Raw genomic sequence first — 20,298 nt, forward strand, 5'->3', positions numbered from 1 at the left:
AGTCCCCAAGACGTGTCTTGAATCAACACGCCACTGGGCCCGGAGACCAGAGGAAGGCTACAGCCACTCCATACAAGCAGCCCCTCCAAGAGGTAGGGTCCTTCTAGAACAGAGGGCTGGTTTTCCTCCCTGGGCACAGAGACCCAGCCAGCCTAGGTACTCGCTGGTCCTGGGACCAGACATAGCATCTGGAACTGTAGCCTCCATCCGTATTACCTCTCTAGTTCTTGAAGTGTCTGAAGACTGAATCATCTCCCTTTCCTTTATTTCCCTTTGAAAATGACTGTGCTCAGAATTTCTGTCTTCCCTCTTTCTTTCCCCTCATACTAGAAGGCAGTGTTTACCAAGCTTGAGTGTCACCCGAGGGGTTGGCTGCAGGCGGAACTGATGACAGAACTGACATAGATTCTATGTCATCGTGTAGGCTGAAAGGCACCGGATAGAAGGACACGGTGCAGACAGTACTGGAGGAGGCATGGGAATTTCATTACTTGAAGATGGAGGACTCCGTCCGTCACGCTGACATCCTTAGTGGTGACGCCTGGACATGATGCTGGGGAAGCAGCAAGGCCTCTAACCCCTGTGTGTAGGGTGACTGGACCGAGTTCAACGAGGGAATCCTCGTAAAAGTGGGAGGCTGTGTGTGCACACACGCTGGGCGGTGGACGAGGAGGGTGTCACGGGCGCCTGCAGAGCTGCCAACTGCGCCTCTTCTCCAGGAACGTCTGCTCGCTTCCCGGGTGGGTTCTTGGTTACTTTGCTTTTGCCGCGTGATCCTGCCTCCCAGCCCCCCAGTAACCAACTGGTTCAGAGATCCCAACTGGGCTAATCAGAGATCCCATAATGAGGAGGCTGGAAAGGTAACTGGAGAGACACGAACACCAGGAATTCTCTGGATGTCCATGAATTCTTGCTGCCAAGCGCCCCAGAACCAGCCTGGCTCCTTCCCTTTCTGAGTCCTGAGCGTTCAGCTCTTCTTTGAATTCTGTAAATACACCCAAATCCTTCCAATAAATTGTCTTCCTTGTTTTAAAAAAAAGGGGGGGGGAAGTAAAAGGATGGGGACCAAAAATGGATTCAGAAACCAGGCTAGAAATGTATCCCTTAATGCCCCTCATACACATTTGGTTCTAAGATTTCCAGCAGGCAACGCAGACAGGGAAAATTGGGTCGTTACGTGATCGGTGTCCATCATAGACAAAAACAATCGAGTTGCTCAGAAGCACAGCTATTCTTGGTACCGAGACAGGAAATTTCTCCCAGGGGGCTCGTGTGACAAATGGCGTCTTCACGACATCTTTCCAACGGACACGGCGGGTTTCACAGGCAGCTGCTTACCCAGACCCTCCATACAGGCCGCTGACGTTACCCTCAAGCTCGATCTTGTGAAATCAGTTCTGGGGCAGTGGGAGCAATATGTAGCCTGGGCACGTTGGCCCGGGCGTAGATTCAGGCAGGAAAAGCAGATAGACTGTATGCCCTCCACGCCAGCCTCACAGCACGCCCAGTGAAAAAATCAGGTGGCGGCTAGGACCTGAGGGGAGAACCCCGTGGAGTAGAGCACACGCGCCGCCTGGACACAGACTCAGACCTTCCTGCTTCATCAGCGGGCTGGGCAGGGTTGGTTTCCCACGTCCTCGGGGAAGGTCAAGGACCTGGGCTCGGTGATTCAAGGGCAACAGCACGGGCTACTGTCCTGGGTCCAGGACACCCGCTCCCAGACAGCTTCTCTGAAGAAGCCGAGCCCCCGCCCTGACCTAATCAACGCGTCTTTACAAGAAGCTCAGTCACTCCGCTGGTCTTCTTGAGCCCCGCCTACGGCTACCCAGCCAGACAGCAGAGAAGCCTTAACTAGCCACACTTGCTGCGCAGCACCTAACAAGACACACCTCTGCAGCTGGGCGCTTTCCAGCACACTGAATGGCCTTTAAAAACACTGACCGGAAAAGGGCAGCACTGACTCCTGCTTCCCGGGAAGCTGAACATCTGGCCCATCTTCAGGACCCAGCATCCCACCTGCTGGCTCCCCCAGACCTCCCAGACCCCATATGTTGGCTGCCCCTTTCTGCCTTCAGGAATGACCCTGGTCCTGGGACTTCCCTGCTGGTCCAGTGGTTAAGACTCTGCGCTTCCACTGCAGGGTGCATGGGTTCCATCCCTGGTCAGGGAACTAAGATCCCGCATGCCGCGCAGCACAGCCAAAAAACCACCAAGAGATGACCCTGGTCTTAACAGAATGACCACCCTACACCCACAAGTCCTGCGCCTCCCCAGCCAGGGACATGAATTGCAGATCTTGGCTTTCAATGTAACCTGGGTCCCCCCCAAAATTCATGTCCTTCCAGGAACCACAGAAAGCGAACTTATTTGGAAATAGGGTCATTGCAGATGTAATTAGTTAGGAGGAGGTCATCCTGAAGTAGCGTGGCCCTCAATCCAAAATGACCGTTGTCCTTAGAAGAGGAGACGCAGAAGCACAAAGACACAGACACAGACAGACACACGGCGGGAGAGGGCCATGTGACAGCGACGGTGACGCAGAGGCTGGCGTGCTGCTCCCACAGGCCAAGGAGCACCCGGGACCGCCAGCAACACCAGGAGCTAAGAGAAAGGCCTGGAACAGATGCTCCCCTAGACCCTTCGGGGGGACCATGGCCCTGCTGACGTCTTGATTTTGGTTTCTGGCCTCTGGAACTGAGAGAATAAATTTCTGTTGTTCAAGCCACCCAGTTTGGGGTACTTTGTAATGGCTGCCCCAGGAAGTTCATACAACCTAGTTCTGTTGTAAGCGACCCAGGCACAATGCCACCTGTGGGGAAACAGGACACCTGGTGAAGGTCTGGTCTGACATCCCCTCCCCTCTGAGAGGTGGTGTGTGATGGCATATTTGAGAATTGCAGGGTCCCTGTCCAGGAAACTGGGGATGCTCTCTAGGGTGTTGGGATGTCAGTGCTAGGACACACCTCCCTATCTGGCTTCATATCTAAGTTCCTAACTGCACGTCACCCGTACTGTCTGCGTGAGGACCACCTTGTCCTGTGACATTTGTACACTTACACATGAGTTCAGTCATCATGGCGATGCCTTTAGGGGTGCTAGGAACGATACCCCAAACCACCGAAAAAAATGAAAGAAGAAAGCTTCCCACACTTTCCTTACAAGTCACGGAGACTGAAACTGCACTCCGGCTGGCCTTGCAGATAGAGTAATAGCTCCAGCCCACAGGTCCTGCAAATACAACCCGGAAAGAAAGGAGGCGCGATGCCCAAGGGCAAGCTTGTTTTCCAAATCATTGTATTCTTGATAGGAACTTCCTATGTCCTCAGAAAGAGTTGCAAAGAGGAGGGAGATGCACTAAGACACAGGAAAGGTGAAAATAAACTCCATCTACTTTATGGTTTCCCTGGTATATTTCTAGATACGATCAACGGTGCTCAGTGGAGAATGTTTTATCCTTAGATCACAAACACTCATGAGCCTAAAGAACTCTCTCTGAAACACACATCTGCTTCCCCTGTTTCTGTAGCAAATCAACCCCACCTACCCAGGGCCTGAGACAGAAAAGGTCAGCACGTGCTAGAAACAGGTTCACTCAAATCCCCCAAACGCCAAGCCGTAAGCCCTGGGGGCCGCACACGGCAGATCAGAGAAAGCGCTGGGCCATCCGGCCCCAGGCGTGGGCCGCTGCTGATTCCCAGAGAAGGCTGGAGGCTAGCGTTCCACGTGGCTGTCCTCACAGCCATACTGCGAGTATCGGGGTATTTACATTAACCCCACAAGCCACGCCATACTGGGTGGATTAGTGCAGGGATAGAGCGACAGGTGGAGACACGTTGCGCTGGAGATAAATCTTTTCCTGGGGGACAGACCAGACGCACACACTCAGCACCATCAGTAACAGCCGCCCGGCCAGCTCTGGTGTCCCTGCAGGTGGCCCCGCGGCCAAGCGGCTGTGAGCAGCCCCCTGGCAGCCCTGCACCCACCTGAACAACAGTCATCAGTGCCTTACTTTTTCTGGAGCGGGAGAAGAACCGGATGCCCCCGGGCGAGGTAGACGGGTTGGAGTTGGGGGAAGATTCTTTGGACGAGGAACGGAAGATTCCGCTGAAGCTCATGCGGCGGGGCGAGCGCGGCGGGGACTCCTGGTAGGAGAACGGGAACACGGTTTTGGGGGAGCCGGGGCTGGTCTTGGGCCTCACGGGAGCAGACACGGGGCTGGAGGGCCGGTGCTGGGGGCCTCTGGAGAAGAAGCCTTTGGAGGGGCTGCCTGAGCCGAAGGGGCTGTCCACCTGCAGACAGACAAGACAGACAGACGGACGGGTGAGGTCACTCAGAGCCTGTCCCCCATGATCCAGCTGCTGCCACGACACCTGGACCGAGAAACAGCCCCACGCTCTTCCCCAGACAGAGGCGGCCCAGGGGAAGGACTGGACCCCGGGACGACCCACCCACAGGCCGGGCCGCAGCATCCAGGAGCCCACTGGCCTCGACCCGGTTCTCTGGAAGGGTCTTCTGGAGGTGGGGGAGGACAGCCATGCAGCCGAGAAGGCTCGAAACACGGCACCTGCCCCCTGCGTCCTATTTGCGGCCCCGTCTCCTGGCCTTCACTCCTGAAGACCTCGTGCCTGTCCTGCTCGAAGTCTGACTACAGATCTGATCTCTCTGATCTGAAAGACAGTGGGCCCAGGGCTCTATCCTGAGGGGACCCTGGCGTGGGAAGTGATGAGGTTTTCACCTCCAAGCAGCTTCGGCGCTGGAGTAACGGGGGTTGCAGGCAGAGGCCGGGAAGAAAGCGAACAAGGCTGCAAAGCTCTGAGGCTCACTTCGGCGACGGCTTGGAACTGTAGTGATGGTTTCAAAACTCACTGGACTCCGTATTTAAGCCAAGGCTCACAGACTCAGGGACTTTCGAACGTGTCCTGCTGGCGGGTGTAGCAGTTGGCGCTCCCACCTGAGTGCCTGGGCCTGACCCGCTTGCCTCTGGGCCACCCTGGAGGTTACGTAGACTCCCTAAGCCTCCGTCTCCTCCTGCGTGAAATGAGGGGCCGTACCTGCCCCTCAGGGCTGTCTGAAGGGGCATCGGGCAGACCTGACGCACAGGAACTGTACTCTGTACATGACCTGCTGCTGTCCCGCGGGTAAGCCTGCAACACAGGAGCCAGAAGGGCCTCGGGGCCCACCCAGCTCTGCAGCAGAAAAGGAAAAAAACGACGTGTCCCCTGGGCTCTGGGGCAAGCATGAGACCTGGCAGGGGTCGTGCAGCACACTGAGACCCTGGGCTCCGCACGGCAGGTGACGACCGGTGCACTGCGCACAGGGCAGAGGCAGTCTCCGTGCCTCTATCCACTGGGGTGCCTGCCTGGACCCGGGTCCCCTGTGAGCTCTTCCACCACTAGAGGGAGCCCCCGAGCTGGGCTTGAGGTCCCTTAAAGGAAGTGATGCCCTGTGGGGACCCTCAACCGCACGCCCCCTTCTCCCTGAGACCCTCCACCCTGCGTTAAAGGACCAGTGTGGCCATGGCGGGGAGGGGTGCAGAGGCTGGCCCCGTGCCAGTCCCCTCGCCGAGTGGGAATCTGAGGCAGAGGCCGAGCTTCCCCAGAGCCATATAACTCAGGCTCCCCTCCTTATGGAGAAGTTCAGGGTTTTCTTTTGCTAACCATTTGGTGTGAATAGCGTTTAGATTCTCTGCCTCTAGAGTACTGGGTTCAGCCACTACCAACCGGCCTATGGGACTCAGGTCTGCATCCTAAGAGTAATGAACACAGAGCTTTTGGAGCGGTGGGAGGCGTGTGCCTGTGGACGTGGGGGTGGGGCGTAGGGCCAGCAGGCCCAGGGGTGGAGGAAGACCCCACGGCAGGGTGGTACGTGTCAGGGTTCGGGACAAAGATACAGGAGTCTGAATCCCAGCTCAGTTTCCAGCAGTGACAAGTGACCTACGTGTCAGTGTTCTCATGTATCCAATGGGGACACTAGGCCGACTCGCAGGGTCGTCAAGATGACAGGATATACACAAGGGAAGCACCTGCCACACAGGTACACAGCAGGTGTACACAGCAGGTACGTGTACATGATGGTACACAGCAGGTACGTCTGGGAGGTCAGCCCTCACTGTCACGAATTCGCTACAAAGAGACCCTTGGTAGACGTGGAGAGTCGGGGAGGCTGGGCTGATTTACGGAAAGACTCCACGTGGGGTGAGAACCTGACCCTCCTTTGAGGGGGAACCACAGAGCTCTTCAGCACGGGGGCGGGGGGAACACAGTCATTTAGGGCAGACGTTCTAGTGGCCTGTCACCATCACCCTCTGGGTGCCGCTGAGCCCGGAGCTCAGAGAGGGCGCTGGCTGGAGGCTGAGGGAAGGCCCCAAAGCTGGTAAGTGGTGGGCGGGACCTCAGGCCCACGGCCTTGACCCTCACACCATTCACCTCCCGAGAAAAGCAGAAACAGCCACGTGAAACGGAAGAAGAGTCAAGGTCAAGCTTGAAGGCAGAGGGAGGGAGTCACAGTAGGAGGCCAGCCCCCGCTGCTGCCCCATCCCCTCCACACTGCACAGTGTGCTCTGCCTCGGGAGGAGGGATTGCTGAGCAAAGCTGACGCTCACTGCACGCAGGGAACAAGATGTGGGCAAGGATGGGGTCCCCGCGAGACCCTGGAGAACAGCAGGCAAGACAGGGCTGCCCTGAGAGTGGCCCAGACGGGGAGAGATTTTAGAGGGAGACACTGCCCATCACGGGGCCCTGAAGCAGGGAAGGCGCTGAAAGCCGACGGGCCGTGGACAGGCCGATGGGCAGAGGTGTCCCAGGGTCGGGGGGAGAGAGGAGCTGGAGCCGGGAGGACAGACAGACAGCCACTCACTTGGGCCACCGCGGACGGGTCACCGGGGCAGGTTGAGGCAAATGGCAGTCTCGAAGGGCCTGGGTGCCGGTTTGAACCGTACCTGGCGGGCAAGGGGAGCCCTAGGATTCTCCGACTAGGGCTGATTCCAATTCCGGGCTCAGAATTGCAGGCCAAAAGGGCCAGGCACTCAGCCATCGGGCTTCAGGAGGGGGCTCCAGAAAGCAGGCCCTCTCCCCACACAGTGGCCAGACAGCGGTGGCTGTGGCCCATCCCGGCCTTGTCCCCCGTGTCTCCCGCCCTGACCCTGGCGAGGGGGTGGTGGCGCTGAGCCCCGGGGTCTGCTTCCTGTAGGTTGGGAGGGGTGGCGTGGGTATCAGCATGATTGCAGCCATTGGGGACAGAGCCCGTGCCTCTTAGCAAGCTGCAGTAAATTGACACCTTGCTAAACGTAAGGGCACGCCTCCCGAGGCGTGAACGTGAACGAAGGGCCCAGAGCCTCCCGAGTGCCTGCCGGCTCTGCAGAGCTACGCGGCGGGCTCTCAGGCCTCCGCAAGCAGAGCTTCCAGGCCCACCTCTGTCTGCCACTGTAGGGAGGGCCGCGGGGGCCAGGGCCAGGCCACCCGGTGCTTGGTCTCAGCCCCGAGGATGCAGGAAAGCGAAGAGGAGGGTTGCACGTGTGAAGGTGAGCGAGGGGTCCGCGGGGCTGGCCTCGACGGTGACTGACAGCTGGGCACCGGGCACCCCTTGGGAGCCTGAGGGAAATGGGTGTGGGCGAAGGGGTTAAAGGTGAAGGGCGCCAGGAAAGGGGGGCCGAGTTGGACAAAACCTCGAGGTGAGGGTCTGTGGAGCCCGACTCAGGCTGGGGAGGTGTGGAGGCTGTGCCTGGGTTGCAGGACATGGCCAGTGCCCTCGGGGCCAGTGCGCTAATGGTGTGTGGCTCCGCTCTGAGTCCCTGTGTGCTCCAGACGGAAAGGGGCTGGCGTTCTCAGCAGAGGGAATGGAGGAACAGTGCACACGGCCAGCAATGGACAAGAGGCCCCGAGCCACGTCTAAGGCCTGGCCTGATGCCACATTCCCGAAGGCTCAGGTAAATGGGTCGTGGGTGCACCCCTTCACGGTGCTCCGAAGTGGGGGGTGTCCTGAGGCCACGCCTGCGTTCCCAGACTGTCCCTGAGCACGTGTCCCGGGCCAGTCACTGCTCTACGTCTGCTCCATCGACGAGCTCACTGTATCCTCATAAGGAAAGGGGAGCACCGCCACGATCCCGGGTTTGCCGATGGGGAGACAGGTTCACAGAGAATATCTTGTCCCGGGTCACACAGAAGGGAAGCTGCCAGGAAAAATGAACAAAGGAGCCGGGCTCCCCATCCCAGGATCAAGGGACACAGACAGGAAAACCTGTGGGCATCTGGGCGTTCCACAGACTGCCCCAGACCAGGCCATGCTGGCTGACCCAGAGTGACCACAGTGGTGTTGAATGACCCCAGGGACGCTGATGGCACTGACCTACCTCCCAATACTGGCCCGGGAGCTGCACACAGAGCTGTGCAGAGTCAAGGTGACCATGAAGCTCTTGTACCGAGATGTGTTATGTAACAAAGAGCTGCCACCTCTGGGAACAGGGGAGCCAGGAGAGGGGACAGGTGGGAAGACCAGGCAGCTCCCACATCAACCGATGCTTGGGAAGGCAGGGTTGGCATTGTTGTTGGTTTTTTTTCGGCTGTGCTGTGTGGCTTGTGGGATCTTAGTTCCCCGACCAGGGATCGAATCCGTGCCCTCAGCAGTGAAAGCGCGGAGTCCTAACCACCGGACTGCCAGGGAAGTCCCAGGGTTGGCATCCTGGAGTCCAGAAGACCCATAAAGGGGAGCTCAGCTGTGGCCCCTGCACTGAACTCTGAGTGTACCTAGATGGGAGAGGAGGCCGCCACGTGTCCAGTCCACATTCAGCTTGGCAGTCCCTGAGGATTTTCAGTCCCCTTAGGAGACGGGGGTCTCAGTCACAGGGTACAAAGATGCAGAGATGATCCAGAAAGGGCAGAAAGCCTCCTGTCCGGCCGAGGACACGTCCCTGCATGGCCTGCGCCACTGGCCCCAGGTCAGGGTGTCCAGACGCAGCGCAACGCACACTGGGCTGAGCGCCAAGAAACCCAGACTGAAGCCGGCTCAGTTATTAAGCAGCCCTGTGACTGTGGGAAAGTCTTTCCACCATCCTGAAGTCCAGTTCCTTCATTTAAAACCCAAGTGTAGGTGCTGCATGGGACCCCAGGACCTTTGCACAATCTAGGAAGGAAGTCCCAATAACGTTGGAGATTCCCATTTCCCATCAGCCCGGTGGGATGAGGGACGTGGAGCCTCCAGGGCCAAAGAATTCAGCCTAGCTCTTGTCTCTGCTCTCAGACACTGCCCACGGCAGCCCCTCCCGAAGCCTCGGCCCAGCAGCCGCCCCAGCCGTCTGCCGCACACTCACCCTGACCGCGGGCCACCTGGACCTCCCTTTGCTTGCCACGGCCAACCCACCCACCCCGGGATGCGCACTCCTCGGCTGCCTGCCCTCCACGGCTCCAGCTTCCTCTGGGGGAAAAACTGACCAGCGGGAGAGGGGAGAATGTGGGTTAAAGAGAGGAAAGGGAAAGGGGGAAAGAGGACGAAAGGGAGAGGAACGGGCAGGGAGAAGGGGCTCCCGTCTGCGGGGGAGACAGTTGGTCTCCACATCCCAATTTCACTAACGCTTTCAACCTCCTCTCTTCGCTAATCAGCTCCTCGGGCACTCAGGGTGCTGAGCTCACTGTCCATCTTCGGCATCACCTCTGCCCTCTTTGGGGAGTCCCGTGGCCGCGGACGAGCCCAGAGGGAAGAGGAGAGAAGAGAAAGGAGTGAAGCCTGGCAGGTGTGAGGCAGGTGTGAGGCAGCAGCCAGGTGCACGGGTGGGAGCGCAGGTCAGAGCATAGGTGGGAGCACAGGTGGACACGTAGGTGGGAGCACAGGTGGATGTACAGGTGAGAGCACGGGTGGATGTGTCTTGGGCTCGCGCTGAGGGAGTTCTGCCTCAGTGGCACCTCAGGTGAGCCGTGAGAAGCTGTGAGGAAGGTGGCTTACCTTACGAGAAGGATGCTTTTCTGAACTCTCCAGGTCTCCATCCAGGAGCGGCATGGCAAAGGAACTCAGGTCCTAGGACGGAAAGAGAGCACGTGGTCAATGACCTGGACCCTCAGGTGCCCATCTGGCCTCGTCCAGGGCCGCTCCTGGCTCTCCGTGTGTATCACCACCCCCTCCCTGAGACCTCCTCGAATGTCAAGCCCCAGGGAGGACGCGGAGGGCCAACAAGGTGAAAGGAGGGGTGGAGATGTGCTGGCCCCCCTCGGAGATCCTGACCCACCTCCAGCTTCCCTTCCCATCCCCCCAGGGGAAGGAGCAGGAAGAAGAGGCTGGGACCGCAGGGCAGAAGGAAGACAGCAAGGGAGGAAAAGCAGAAAAGGGGGAGGGCAGAGCCCACCGCAGCGCTCAGGACTTCATTTCATGACGCGAATGTGGCCCAAGAAGTGTGTCCTCCTGGAAAGATGGCAGGGCCGCATGGGAGGGCTGGCCGCTGGGGCAAAGCGGTCAGAAAGGCCTGATGACATCGTGGCCCAGAGAGATGGCCATGGGGGGAGCAGCTCGCCAAAGACTCGTGGTGTCTAAAATGAAGTCATCACATCACCCTCACCCTGCTCCCCTTTCCTCCTGTGTCTTGCCCGGTGGACACCTCCATGCCTGGGCAGGAACCGCACCTGGGCAGTCCTCCACCGGGAGAAGCTGCCTGCATCCCTAACCTTTTGGTTTTTTTCTTTTTTCCTTTTTTATTGTGGTAAAATACATGTACACAAGATTTACCATCTTAACCATTTTAAGTGTACAGTTCAGTGCAGTTAAGCACGTTCACCCTGTTGGGCAACTAACCTCCAGGGCCCTTCCCTTTGCAAACTGAAACTCCATATGCATTTGACAACCACCCCCCAGCCCCCTGCCCCAGCCCCTGGCACCCCTGCCCCCATTCTACTTTCTGTCTCTATGAACGTGACAACTCTAGGGACCTCATGTAAGTGGCATCGTACAGTATTTGTCTTTCTGTGACGGGCTTATTTTCACTTAGCATAATGTCCTCAGGTTCATCCGTGTTGTAGCGTGTAACAGGATTTCCTTCCTTTTAAAGGCTGAATAATGTTCCATCGTATGGATAGACCACATTTTGTTTATCTGTTCCTCCATCATGGGACACAGGGCGCTTCCACACCCTTTGGCTACTGGGAATAATGCTGTTATGAACACAGGTGTTATGGATTGAACTGCGTACCCCTCAGAACTCATAGGTTTGAAGTTCCCACCCCCATTACCTCAGAATGTGACTGTATTTCATGGCTGAGGGCACGGGTTCAATCCCTGGTTGGGGAACTAAGATCCCACAAGCCAGGCAGCGCAGCCGAAAAAAAACCAACAGCGATGCCAACCCCGCGTTCCCAGATAGAGAGGGTCTTTGAAGAGGTAATTACGTTAAAATGAGGTCATACGGATGGGCTCTCTAATAAGACTTCAATCCAGCAGCACTAGTGTCCTTATAAGAAGAGGAGATCAGGAAACAGACACAGAAGGAAGACACATGAAGACACAGAGAGAAGATGGCCATCTATGAGCCAAAGAAGGAGTTTCTCAGAAGAAACTCACCCTGCCGACACCCTGACCTTGGACTTCTAGCCTCTACAATTGTGAGAAAATAAACTGCTGTTGTTTAAGCCACCTAGTCTGTGATACTTTGTTATGGCAGCCCTAGCAAACTAATACAGTGGGTGTACAAACATCTCTGCGACCCTGCTTTCATTTCTTTTGGGTATATACCCAGATGTGGAATTGCTGGATCACATAGTAATTTATTTTTAATACTTTTGAGGAACCCCCATACTTTTTCCGTAGCAGCTGCACCATTTTACATTCCCACCAGTGGTACACAAGGGTGCCAATTTCATCCTCACCAACACTTGTTATTATTTTATTTTAGTTTTTGTTTTTTATGGTGACCATCCTAACAGGTATGAGGCAGTATCTCACTGTGGTTTTGATTTGCATTTCCCCAATGATTAATACTGTTGAGCACCTTTTCTTGTGCTTGTTGGCCATCTGTATATCTTTTCTAGAAAAATGTCTCTTCAAGAAGCCCTTTGACTATTTTTTCACCAGCTTGTTTGCTGCTGAGTTGGTAGGAGTTCGTTATATAATCTGGATATTAACCTTTTATCAGATATATGAATTGCAAGTATTTTTTTCCCATTCTGTAGGTCGCCTTTTCACTCTGTGGATTGTGTCCTGTGGTGCACAGAAGTTTTTAATTTTGATGTGGTCCAATTTATCTGTTGATATTTTTATCAATACTTTGTTGCCTGTGCTTTGGTGTCATACCCAAGAAATCATTGCCAAATCCAACATCATGGAGGTTTTCCCCTGTTTTCTTTAAGTTTTACAGTTTAAGCTCTTATATTTAAGTCTTTGATCCATTTTGAGCTACAGAAGTTCCCCCCGCACCCATCAGCAGTTTTGCCTTCCAACGTTTCAGGTACTTGAGGTCAACCAGGGTCCAAAAGTATTTAATGGAAAATTCCAGGGAATTCCCTGGTGGTCCAGTGGTTAAGACTCCATGTTCCCAATGCAGGGGGCCCGGGTTCGATCCCTGGTCAGGGAATTAAATCCCACATGCATGCCACAACTAAGAGTCCACATGCCGCAGCTAGAAGACCCCGCGTACCGCAGTGAAGATCCTGCATGCGGCAACTAAGAGCTGATGCAGCCAAATAAATAAATAAATAAGGGAGAAAAAAAAAAAAGAAAATTCCAGGGACTTCCCTGGCAGTCCAGTGGTTAAGACTCCGTGCTTCCACTGCAGGGGGCACGGGTTCGTTTCCCGGTTGGGGAACTAAGATCCCACATGCCTCACAGCGTGGCCAAAATAATAATAATAACATAAAATAAAAATTAAAAAAAATTCCAGAAGTAAACAATTCAAAATTCCAGAAATAAACAATTCATCACAATTTTGTTTTTTGAATTTCGTGCCATTCTGAGTAACTTGATGAAATCTTGCACTGTCCCGCCCTGTCCTGCCTGGGACGTGAATCATCATCCCTTTGTCCAGCGTATATCCACACAGTACATGTGCTACCCCCTCGCCAGTCACTTAGTAGCCGTCTTGGTTATCTGTTTGACTGGTGCGGTACCACAGTGTTTATGCTCACATGAGCCTTATTTTACTTAATAATGGCCCCAAAGTGCAAGAGGAGGGGCACTGGCAATTTGGATATTCTCTTACTGAGCCTACTTCATAAATTAAACTTTATCCTAGGTACGTACGTACAGGAAAAATCATAGTATCCACGGTTCAGTTCCATGGTTTTAGGCATCCACTGGGGGTTTTGGAACATATCGCCTGTGGTTAAGGGGAACTACCGTAATTTTTGTATATTGTATAATAAGGTAAGGGTCCAACTTTATTCTTCCACATGTGGATACCCAATTTTCCCAGCACCAAGTATTGCAAAGACTATGTTTTCCCAGTGAATGGTCTTGGCACTTTTGCTGAAAATCATTTGGCCATATACGTATGGAAGAGTTTCTTTCTGGACTCTTTGTTCTATTTCATTGGTCTATATGTCTGTCTTTATGCCAGTACCACACTGTTTTGATGATTGTAACTCTGTAATAAGTTTTGAGCTCAGGGAGTGTGAGACCTCTAACTTTGTACTTTTTTTTTTTTTTCCAAGATTGTTTTGGTTACTTGGGGTCCCTTGAGAGATCATACAAATTTTAGGATGGATTTTTCTATATCTGCAAAAAAATGCCATTGGGATTTTGATAGGGATTGCATTGAATCTGTAGATGACTTTGGGTAGTATTACCATCTCAATATTAAGTCTCCAATCCATGCACATGGGAGGCCTCTCCATTTATTTGTGTCTTCTTTAATTTCTTTCAGCAACGTTTTGTAGTTTTCTGTGTACCTAATCTTTCTTTTAACCCCTTCCACCCTCCCAACCCCTTTGCTGTGAGGTCCAGGTCTGCACCCTCCTTCGCCCAGCTCTCTTTTGGGTTTCCTAATGGTTCTCCAAATCTTTCAGCTTAGCCTGTTTCAAGCTATCTGCAAACCTCTGCTAGAACAGTGATTCCTAAAACCGTGGCCCCATTATGCTGGCCTCTGCCCTAAAGCCCCAGGGCCTCCACCATAGCCTAGGCAATGGCTCCCACACCTAGTCCACTGGGACTTGCTGGCAATCTCTTACGCAGGCAGATTCCAGACTCAGCCCCTCTGGTGCCGGTTTATTTCAGCATCCCAGGCTGGTTGCACCTTGGGAGTTGGATCCCACCACAGAGTCGACTGGTCTGCGGTGCCGTGCGGGCGTCACGGTGGTTCAGCCGGCAGCCCCGGCGGGGAGCCACCAGCTTCCCGTGGGCGATTCACAGTCAGGAGCTCTCAGGCGGGCCCTGCAGGCTCCAATACAGGCCCCGTGGATGTGCCGACCTCTGCAGCCTTATTTCTGATGTGCTCTGCACCCCGTCTCCTTCTTTCAGCAAGAGCCCAGGCAGGATCTTGATAGCTTTTCAAACACAGCTGTGCGCCTGTGGACACGTTGCCTGGAATGCTGTCTCAGCTCCTCAGTTCAAGGTCACCCTTCGCCCACCGTACAACCCCTTCCTCGGAGAACAGACTTCGCTTCACTTGGGTCCCTGTGGGACGGAGCTGGCCATCTCTCTGAAGCTTGGAGCCCTTTCCTCCTGCCCACTTGCCTCCAGCTCCCAGCCCGGAGATCCTGGCTCACAGGGTGAACTCCTACTGTCAGGCAAAGCCCAATTCAGATACGATCCCTCAGGCAGAATTCATTCTTCTCTTATCTGTGCTACCACAGTACCTTAGACTACCTTTATTACAGGACTTATTGTGCTATCTTAATACCATTTATCAGGCTATTTCTCTAACTGAACTGTGAACCGGTCAAGGGTGAGGGGAAATCATTCAACTCGCTATTCTGCGCCACAGGCAGCAGGTGTGCAGAAGTGACTGAATCAACTCCTGGACAAAGCAGCCCCTCCCCCGGCAGCACGTGTAGGGGGTGCGCGCCTGTGCTGATGGGCAGGAGGGGCCGCGAACGGGCAGACCCCGCGAGACTGCAGGTCACTAAGGAAGAGGAGGAAACAGGTGTGGACGCTTAGCTCCTATTTTAATGAGTACGTTCCTCTGCGGTTTCAAACAATCATTACCCTCACTTTTGTTCAGCAGAGCAGTTTCTACACACCAAAGCCCTGTTGCACATACTCGATTATTCCTCATGGAACCATCAGGCTCTAGCGACTGAGGCCCTGGCGGTTAAGTGACTCAGGACAAGGCGGTCTTGAAAGAGCCGAGACCAGGATGCGGGTCTCGCTCTCATCCCAGGCTGCCTGGAGCCCTGGGCGGGCCTGCGGCTGGTCCCCTGATGCTCGTCTCGCCCAGAGCGAGACAAGGAGGGCGCCACACAGGCGACCACGGCAGCACGCGGTGCGTTGTCCTCGGTCAAGCATCCCCACAGAGAAGTCCCTTGGCACCAGTAGTGGACTTTGCTGGAAGGCTCCCCCATCCCACATTCCACGATTCTAATCTCAGCTCTCACCTCCCCGAGCTCACCGGGAAACAGTGCGCACCGTGGAGGCTGGTGTGGGAAAATCTCCGACTGCAGCGGTGACCACGAGCCTATTAGCAGGTGGAGTGACGGGGACCTGGCCTCTCAGCTCGGCTGACCTTCCCGAAGGCCAGGCGCCGGGAGCTCACCCTGCTCACGGGGTTTAAACGCCCACCAGAGCTTTGTGCCTCCCTCACTGCTTTGTCCACATCTGGCCATCCTGAATTCTCCCTCCCCACTGGCAGGCATTCAGACCCTCCCTGGTGCTGGGTGGCCAGTTCACTGGGCCACACTGAGGCACCTAGAGACGCTCTGTCCTCTGGGATGGTCCTCAGCTGCACACACTGTATTTTAGACCCTGACCACGTGCTCCGGAGATAAATAGCAGGGTCTCTGGGGAAAGTGCATTTTCAGGATTTGGGCTGATAAAGTCGCCTGTCAGGAAAGCAACAGGACAAAAGAGAAAAGCCCCAGGTTTGAGAAAATTCCCAAGATGCGAGCCAACCTTAATACTCCACCCCTGCCCCTCTTCAGAATTTCAGGCAAAAGCCAAAAGTCTAACTCAAAGAAGTCAGGTCTCAGAAGCAGAGCTGTCATTAATTTGCCATTAGAATGTCCTTAAAACTTCCATTTGTTGCCTCATTTGGTCCTCAGAGGAGCCCATACAAGTAGGAAAGGCAAGTGGTACCACCCCAGTCTATAGATGAAGATACAGAGGGTCAGAGAGGTTAAGCCACTTGCCCAAGGCCAGACAACCAGACAGTAGCAAGCAGGTCCTATAACCCAGGTCCACCCGCTCCCAGCTCAGAGCTCTTTCTATTGAACCCTCCCACCGCCTTGGGATGGCTCAGCTCCAGTGACAAAAAACAACCCGGGGGACTCTTCCCTGGAGGCGCAGTGGTTAAGAATCCGCCTGCCAACGCAGGGGACACGGGTCCGAGCCCTGGTCCGGGAAGATCCCACATGCCGCGGAGCAACCAAGCCCGTACATCACAACTACTGAGCCCGCGTGCCTAGAGCCCGCACGCAGAGCAGCCACCACAATGAGAAGCCCGCGCACTGCAATGAAGAGTAGCCCCCGCTCGCAGCAACTAGAGAAAGCCCACGTGCAGCAACGAAGACCCAATGCAGCCAAAAAACTGAAAAAAAAAAAAAAAAAAAGACTAAAAAAAGCAACTTGGTATTGGAGGCTGTGAAGATACAGGGTTCTTCTATGCAAAGTGAGTCTCCGTGGCACAGTGAGATCACAGGGGAAGAGAACAGATGGAGGAGGGTCTGTACAGTTCTGTGATTCACTACCAAGGCAGCCTGTGATACTGTCTCTTTAAGGTCTACTTCTTAATGAAAAGTAATTCACCTAATACAACATTGTAAATCAGCTATACTTCAATAGAACAATTTTAAGAAGTATTTCATGCTGATGTTGCAAAGGACAGACAGGTATCAAGCTTCCCACCGCCAAATTCGATCACCCACATTTTGTGTAGTTTGGGGTCTTACTGACGGCTCACCCACTCCCCGGCCACTTACCCCAACGTTTCTCTATGCTGTTTACAACCAACTGATGTGTGAATTCTCGAGAAATGAGGGCTCTTTTACTCCCGTCTTAGCCTTGACAGTAGGTGTGTATCGGTCAGATATAGTTCTGCCTTTTCAGCATTTCTGATGCTTTGTCTTACAAAACTCCTTTGTTGATGCAGCTGGGCTACCCCAGGAAGAGCCCTGGTGAAAGTGCACACACAGGACAAACAGAAAGGCTGCCAATGTCAGGGGCCATGGCCTGCACCTAAGGGCCAACCAGGCGTTTTAAACATCAGGGTGACCACAGAACATTCCTGTGCAACTACCAGCCGTTAGACTCCTACCGAGGAGGGAACACTTTGAGGACAGTTTCATGTTCCTCCCCTGCTGAGCACACCTGAGCCCAAAGAGTGTCCATCAGCGGCATCTGGGGCTACCTGGGTGCAGACAGCTGACCCAGGGTGCTGTCTGGGCGTCGACGAGCCCGCACCCCTCGGGCACATAAGAACACGACCTGTTCACAGAGATAGAGCCGGAAGGCCGGGTTCCAGCCCAGTTCTGTGGTTTCCTATCTGGGGATCTGGGAGATCTCGGGCACGTCTGAATCCAGTTTTCCATCTGTCAGATGACAGGGTTTAACTAGATAATTTCAGAAGATGCCTGTTAGCTCAGACATTCTCTGTTCTTATCTGTTGGGCTAAACAGCAGGTGGGGTCAGGAGCGGTTTAAGGGAGCACTGCTAGGCTGAGAATAAAATGCTTCTCATCTTCTAGGATTTGTCATCAAAACAATTCTCTTCATCTCTCAAACTACCAAGTACTCTCCACTGTTCTCCCAGCTCAGGGCAGAGTCTGCAGACATGGTGTGGGCTCCACCACGGAGGGATGAGGGGGTGCCCCTTGCTTCCCTGGCGATGCTTCTTAGCTGAGCGGGTCGGGACCCAGACACACATCTGGCTTTTCTATCTTAATGTGTGTCTCAATCTGCTTCTTAAGTACTAACCCCCTAGTTTCTCAGGTGATTTCTAAGGTCCCTCAATTTTAAGCACATGGATCGCTAGTACAAATGCCAGGTGCATCCCAGCTCAGCACGATTCCGGAAAGCCGTGAGTGGTGTCCTCAGACTAAGGGTACCTGGCCCCCTGCCCTGCCTGTCCCCCTGACCCCCGTACTCCCTGTCACCAACGTGGGGGGTTGCTCCCACCATCTAACCTCCTCTGCACCCGAGCTGTTGGAATTGTGGTGAAGGCCTTGGTGAGGCCCTCACGTGGGATACTCAAGGGAGGCGTCTCCAGATGGACTGGCTTTTGCTCAATCCCTCAAAACCACCAAACGGGCAATTCTTGGTACTAATGTTGGGGGTAGTGACCAGAGCCATGGTCACTTGGAGCCTTTGAGAACACTCATGTTACATAACGACTCAGAAAAATAAGGAACGAACCCAAAATCACTGGAACTCGGCAACAGGGGAGGGACAGGGGACAAATTAGGGAAAAAGCCTAAACTGAACTCTTGGAGAAGTTCCAGAATTATTTATTTTCCACAGAAGACATCATGGTTTCTGACTGCACTCTGAGAGGCTTCCTGATATAAAAGGGAAAAAACCCCACTATTTTTCACTCCTGCGGCCACCCTCCCACCTCCCCTCACCTGGTGGTCCCAGGATTGATTCACATAGCTGTTTGGGGGCTCCCTCACTGCCCTGGCCAACGACCCTGGGTCTTTGTGCCCATGTGATGCCTACTGACCAACTGCGGGAGGGAAAGTGCTTTGGCCCCGTGGCGGGCAGGACTTTCTCCCAAGAAAGAAGCCCTGGGCCGTGCAAAAGGCAGAAATCTGGCAGCCTGACCTTCCTTGGTGTTAAGGGAGTATCCTGCCCCACTGCTGTCCCCAATTCCTCACCCAGTGGCCTCTCCAGCTCCACAGCAGCACCAGACAGTAAACTCTTTTCTCAACAACAAGTAGCTTCAGAAGCCCTAGACCAGAGTGGTCAAGAGACTGCATTCTCCCCTCAGCTCTCCCCTGACTCTGGCATGGAGCAAAGCATTTTAGTCTCCAAGGGCCTCAGTTTTTCAATCTGTAAAATGAGGCTATAGTGCCGTCTGTATCACAGGGCAATGTTGTGAAGACCAGATAGGATGACACAAAAGAAGGTCCTTCCCGAAACTACAATGAGGTATCACCTCACACCAGTCAGAATGGCCATCATCAAAAAATCCACAAACAGTAAATGCTGGAGAGGGTGCGGAGAGAAGGGAACCCTCCTGCACTGTTGGTGGGAACGCAAGTTGGTGCAGCCACTATGGAGAACAGTATGGAGATTCCTTAAAAAACTAAAAATAGAACTACCGCATGACCCAGCAATACCACTCCTGGATATATATCTAGAAAAGATGAAAACTCTAATTTGAAAAGATACGTGCACCCTTATGTTCATAGTAGCACTATTTACAATAGCCAAGACATGGAAGCAACCTAAACGTCCATCAACAGAGGAATAACTAAAGAAGATGTGGTACATATATGCAGTGGAATATTACTCAGCCATAAAAAAGAATGAAATAATGCCATTTGCAGCTACATGGTTGGACCGACAGATTATCATACTAAGTGGAGTAAATCAAAGACAAATATCATATGATATCACTTATATGTGGAATCTAAAAAATGATACAAATGAACTTACTTACAAAACAGAAACAGACTCACAGACATAGAAAACAAACTTATGGTTACAAAAGGGGGAAGCAGGGGAGGGATAAATTAGGAGTTTAGAATTAATAGATACACACTACTATATGTAAACTAGATAAACAACAAGGACCTACTGTATAGCACAGGGAACTATATTCAGTGTCTTGTAATAACCTATAATGGAAAAGAATCTGAAAAAGAATATATATATATATCTGAATCACTTTGCCGCACACCTGAAACACTGTAAAGCAACCGTACTTCAATTTTTAAAAAAGGTTAACAAAAAAGACAGCCCTTCCCATAGTGTGAGCTCTCACACGGAACTGGGTTGCATCAGGACCACTGTCCAAGACGCGCTCCGGCCTCACCAATCAAGGCCACAGAGAGGCCAAGGGTGTCACCCGGGGCAACCACCGACCTGGGAAGCCAGGGCAGTCTCCCACGCTCCACTTGGGTCTGAAATCAGGTGAGGAGCTTCTGCAAAGACGCTAGCTGCCCCTCCTATAATTAGAGAGCCATCTTTATCCCTTTCCCAAGCAGAAGACAGGCTGGCTAATAACTGGAGCCCGGCA

The 20,298-nt window shown here is 53.7% G+C and overlaps 1 protein-coding gene across 4 annotated transcripts in view; it reads right to left on the reverse strand.

Moving 5' to 3' along the window:
- PRKAG2 (protein kinase AMP-activated non-catalytic subunit gamma 2) overlaps positions 1-20,298 on the reverse strand; it is a 277,712-nt gene that overhangs the window by 188,398 nt on the left and 69,016 nt on the right. For all 4 annotated transcript variants that reach the window (XM_033863525.2, XM_033863524.2, XM_033863527.2 and 1 more), the window contains exons 2-3: positions 9,934-10,005; positions 4,010-4,289 (exon numbers count right to left, since the gene is read on the reverse strand). In XM_033863525.2, coding sequence (XP_033719416.1) covers positions 4,010-4,289; positions 9,934-10,005 — 352 coding nt within the window. The remainder of the gene's footprint in view (positions 1-4,009; positions 4,290-9,933; positions 10,006-20,298) is intronic.

The sequence above is a fragment of the Tursiops truncatus genome, chromosome 9 (genome assembly GCF_011762595.2).
Source record: "Tursiops truncatus isolate mTurTru1 chromosome 9, mTurTru1.mat.Y, whole genome shotgun sequence".
Lineage (NCBI taxonomy): Eukaryota > Metazoa > Chordata > Mammalia > Artiodactyla > Delphinidae > Tursiops > Tursiops truncatus.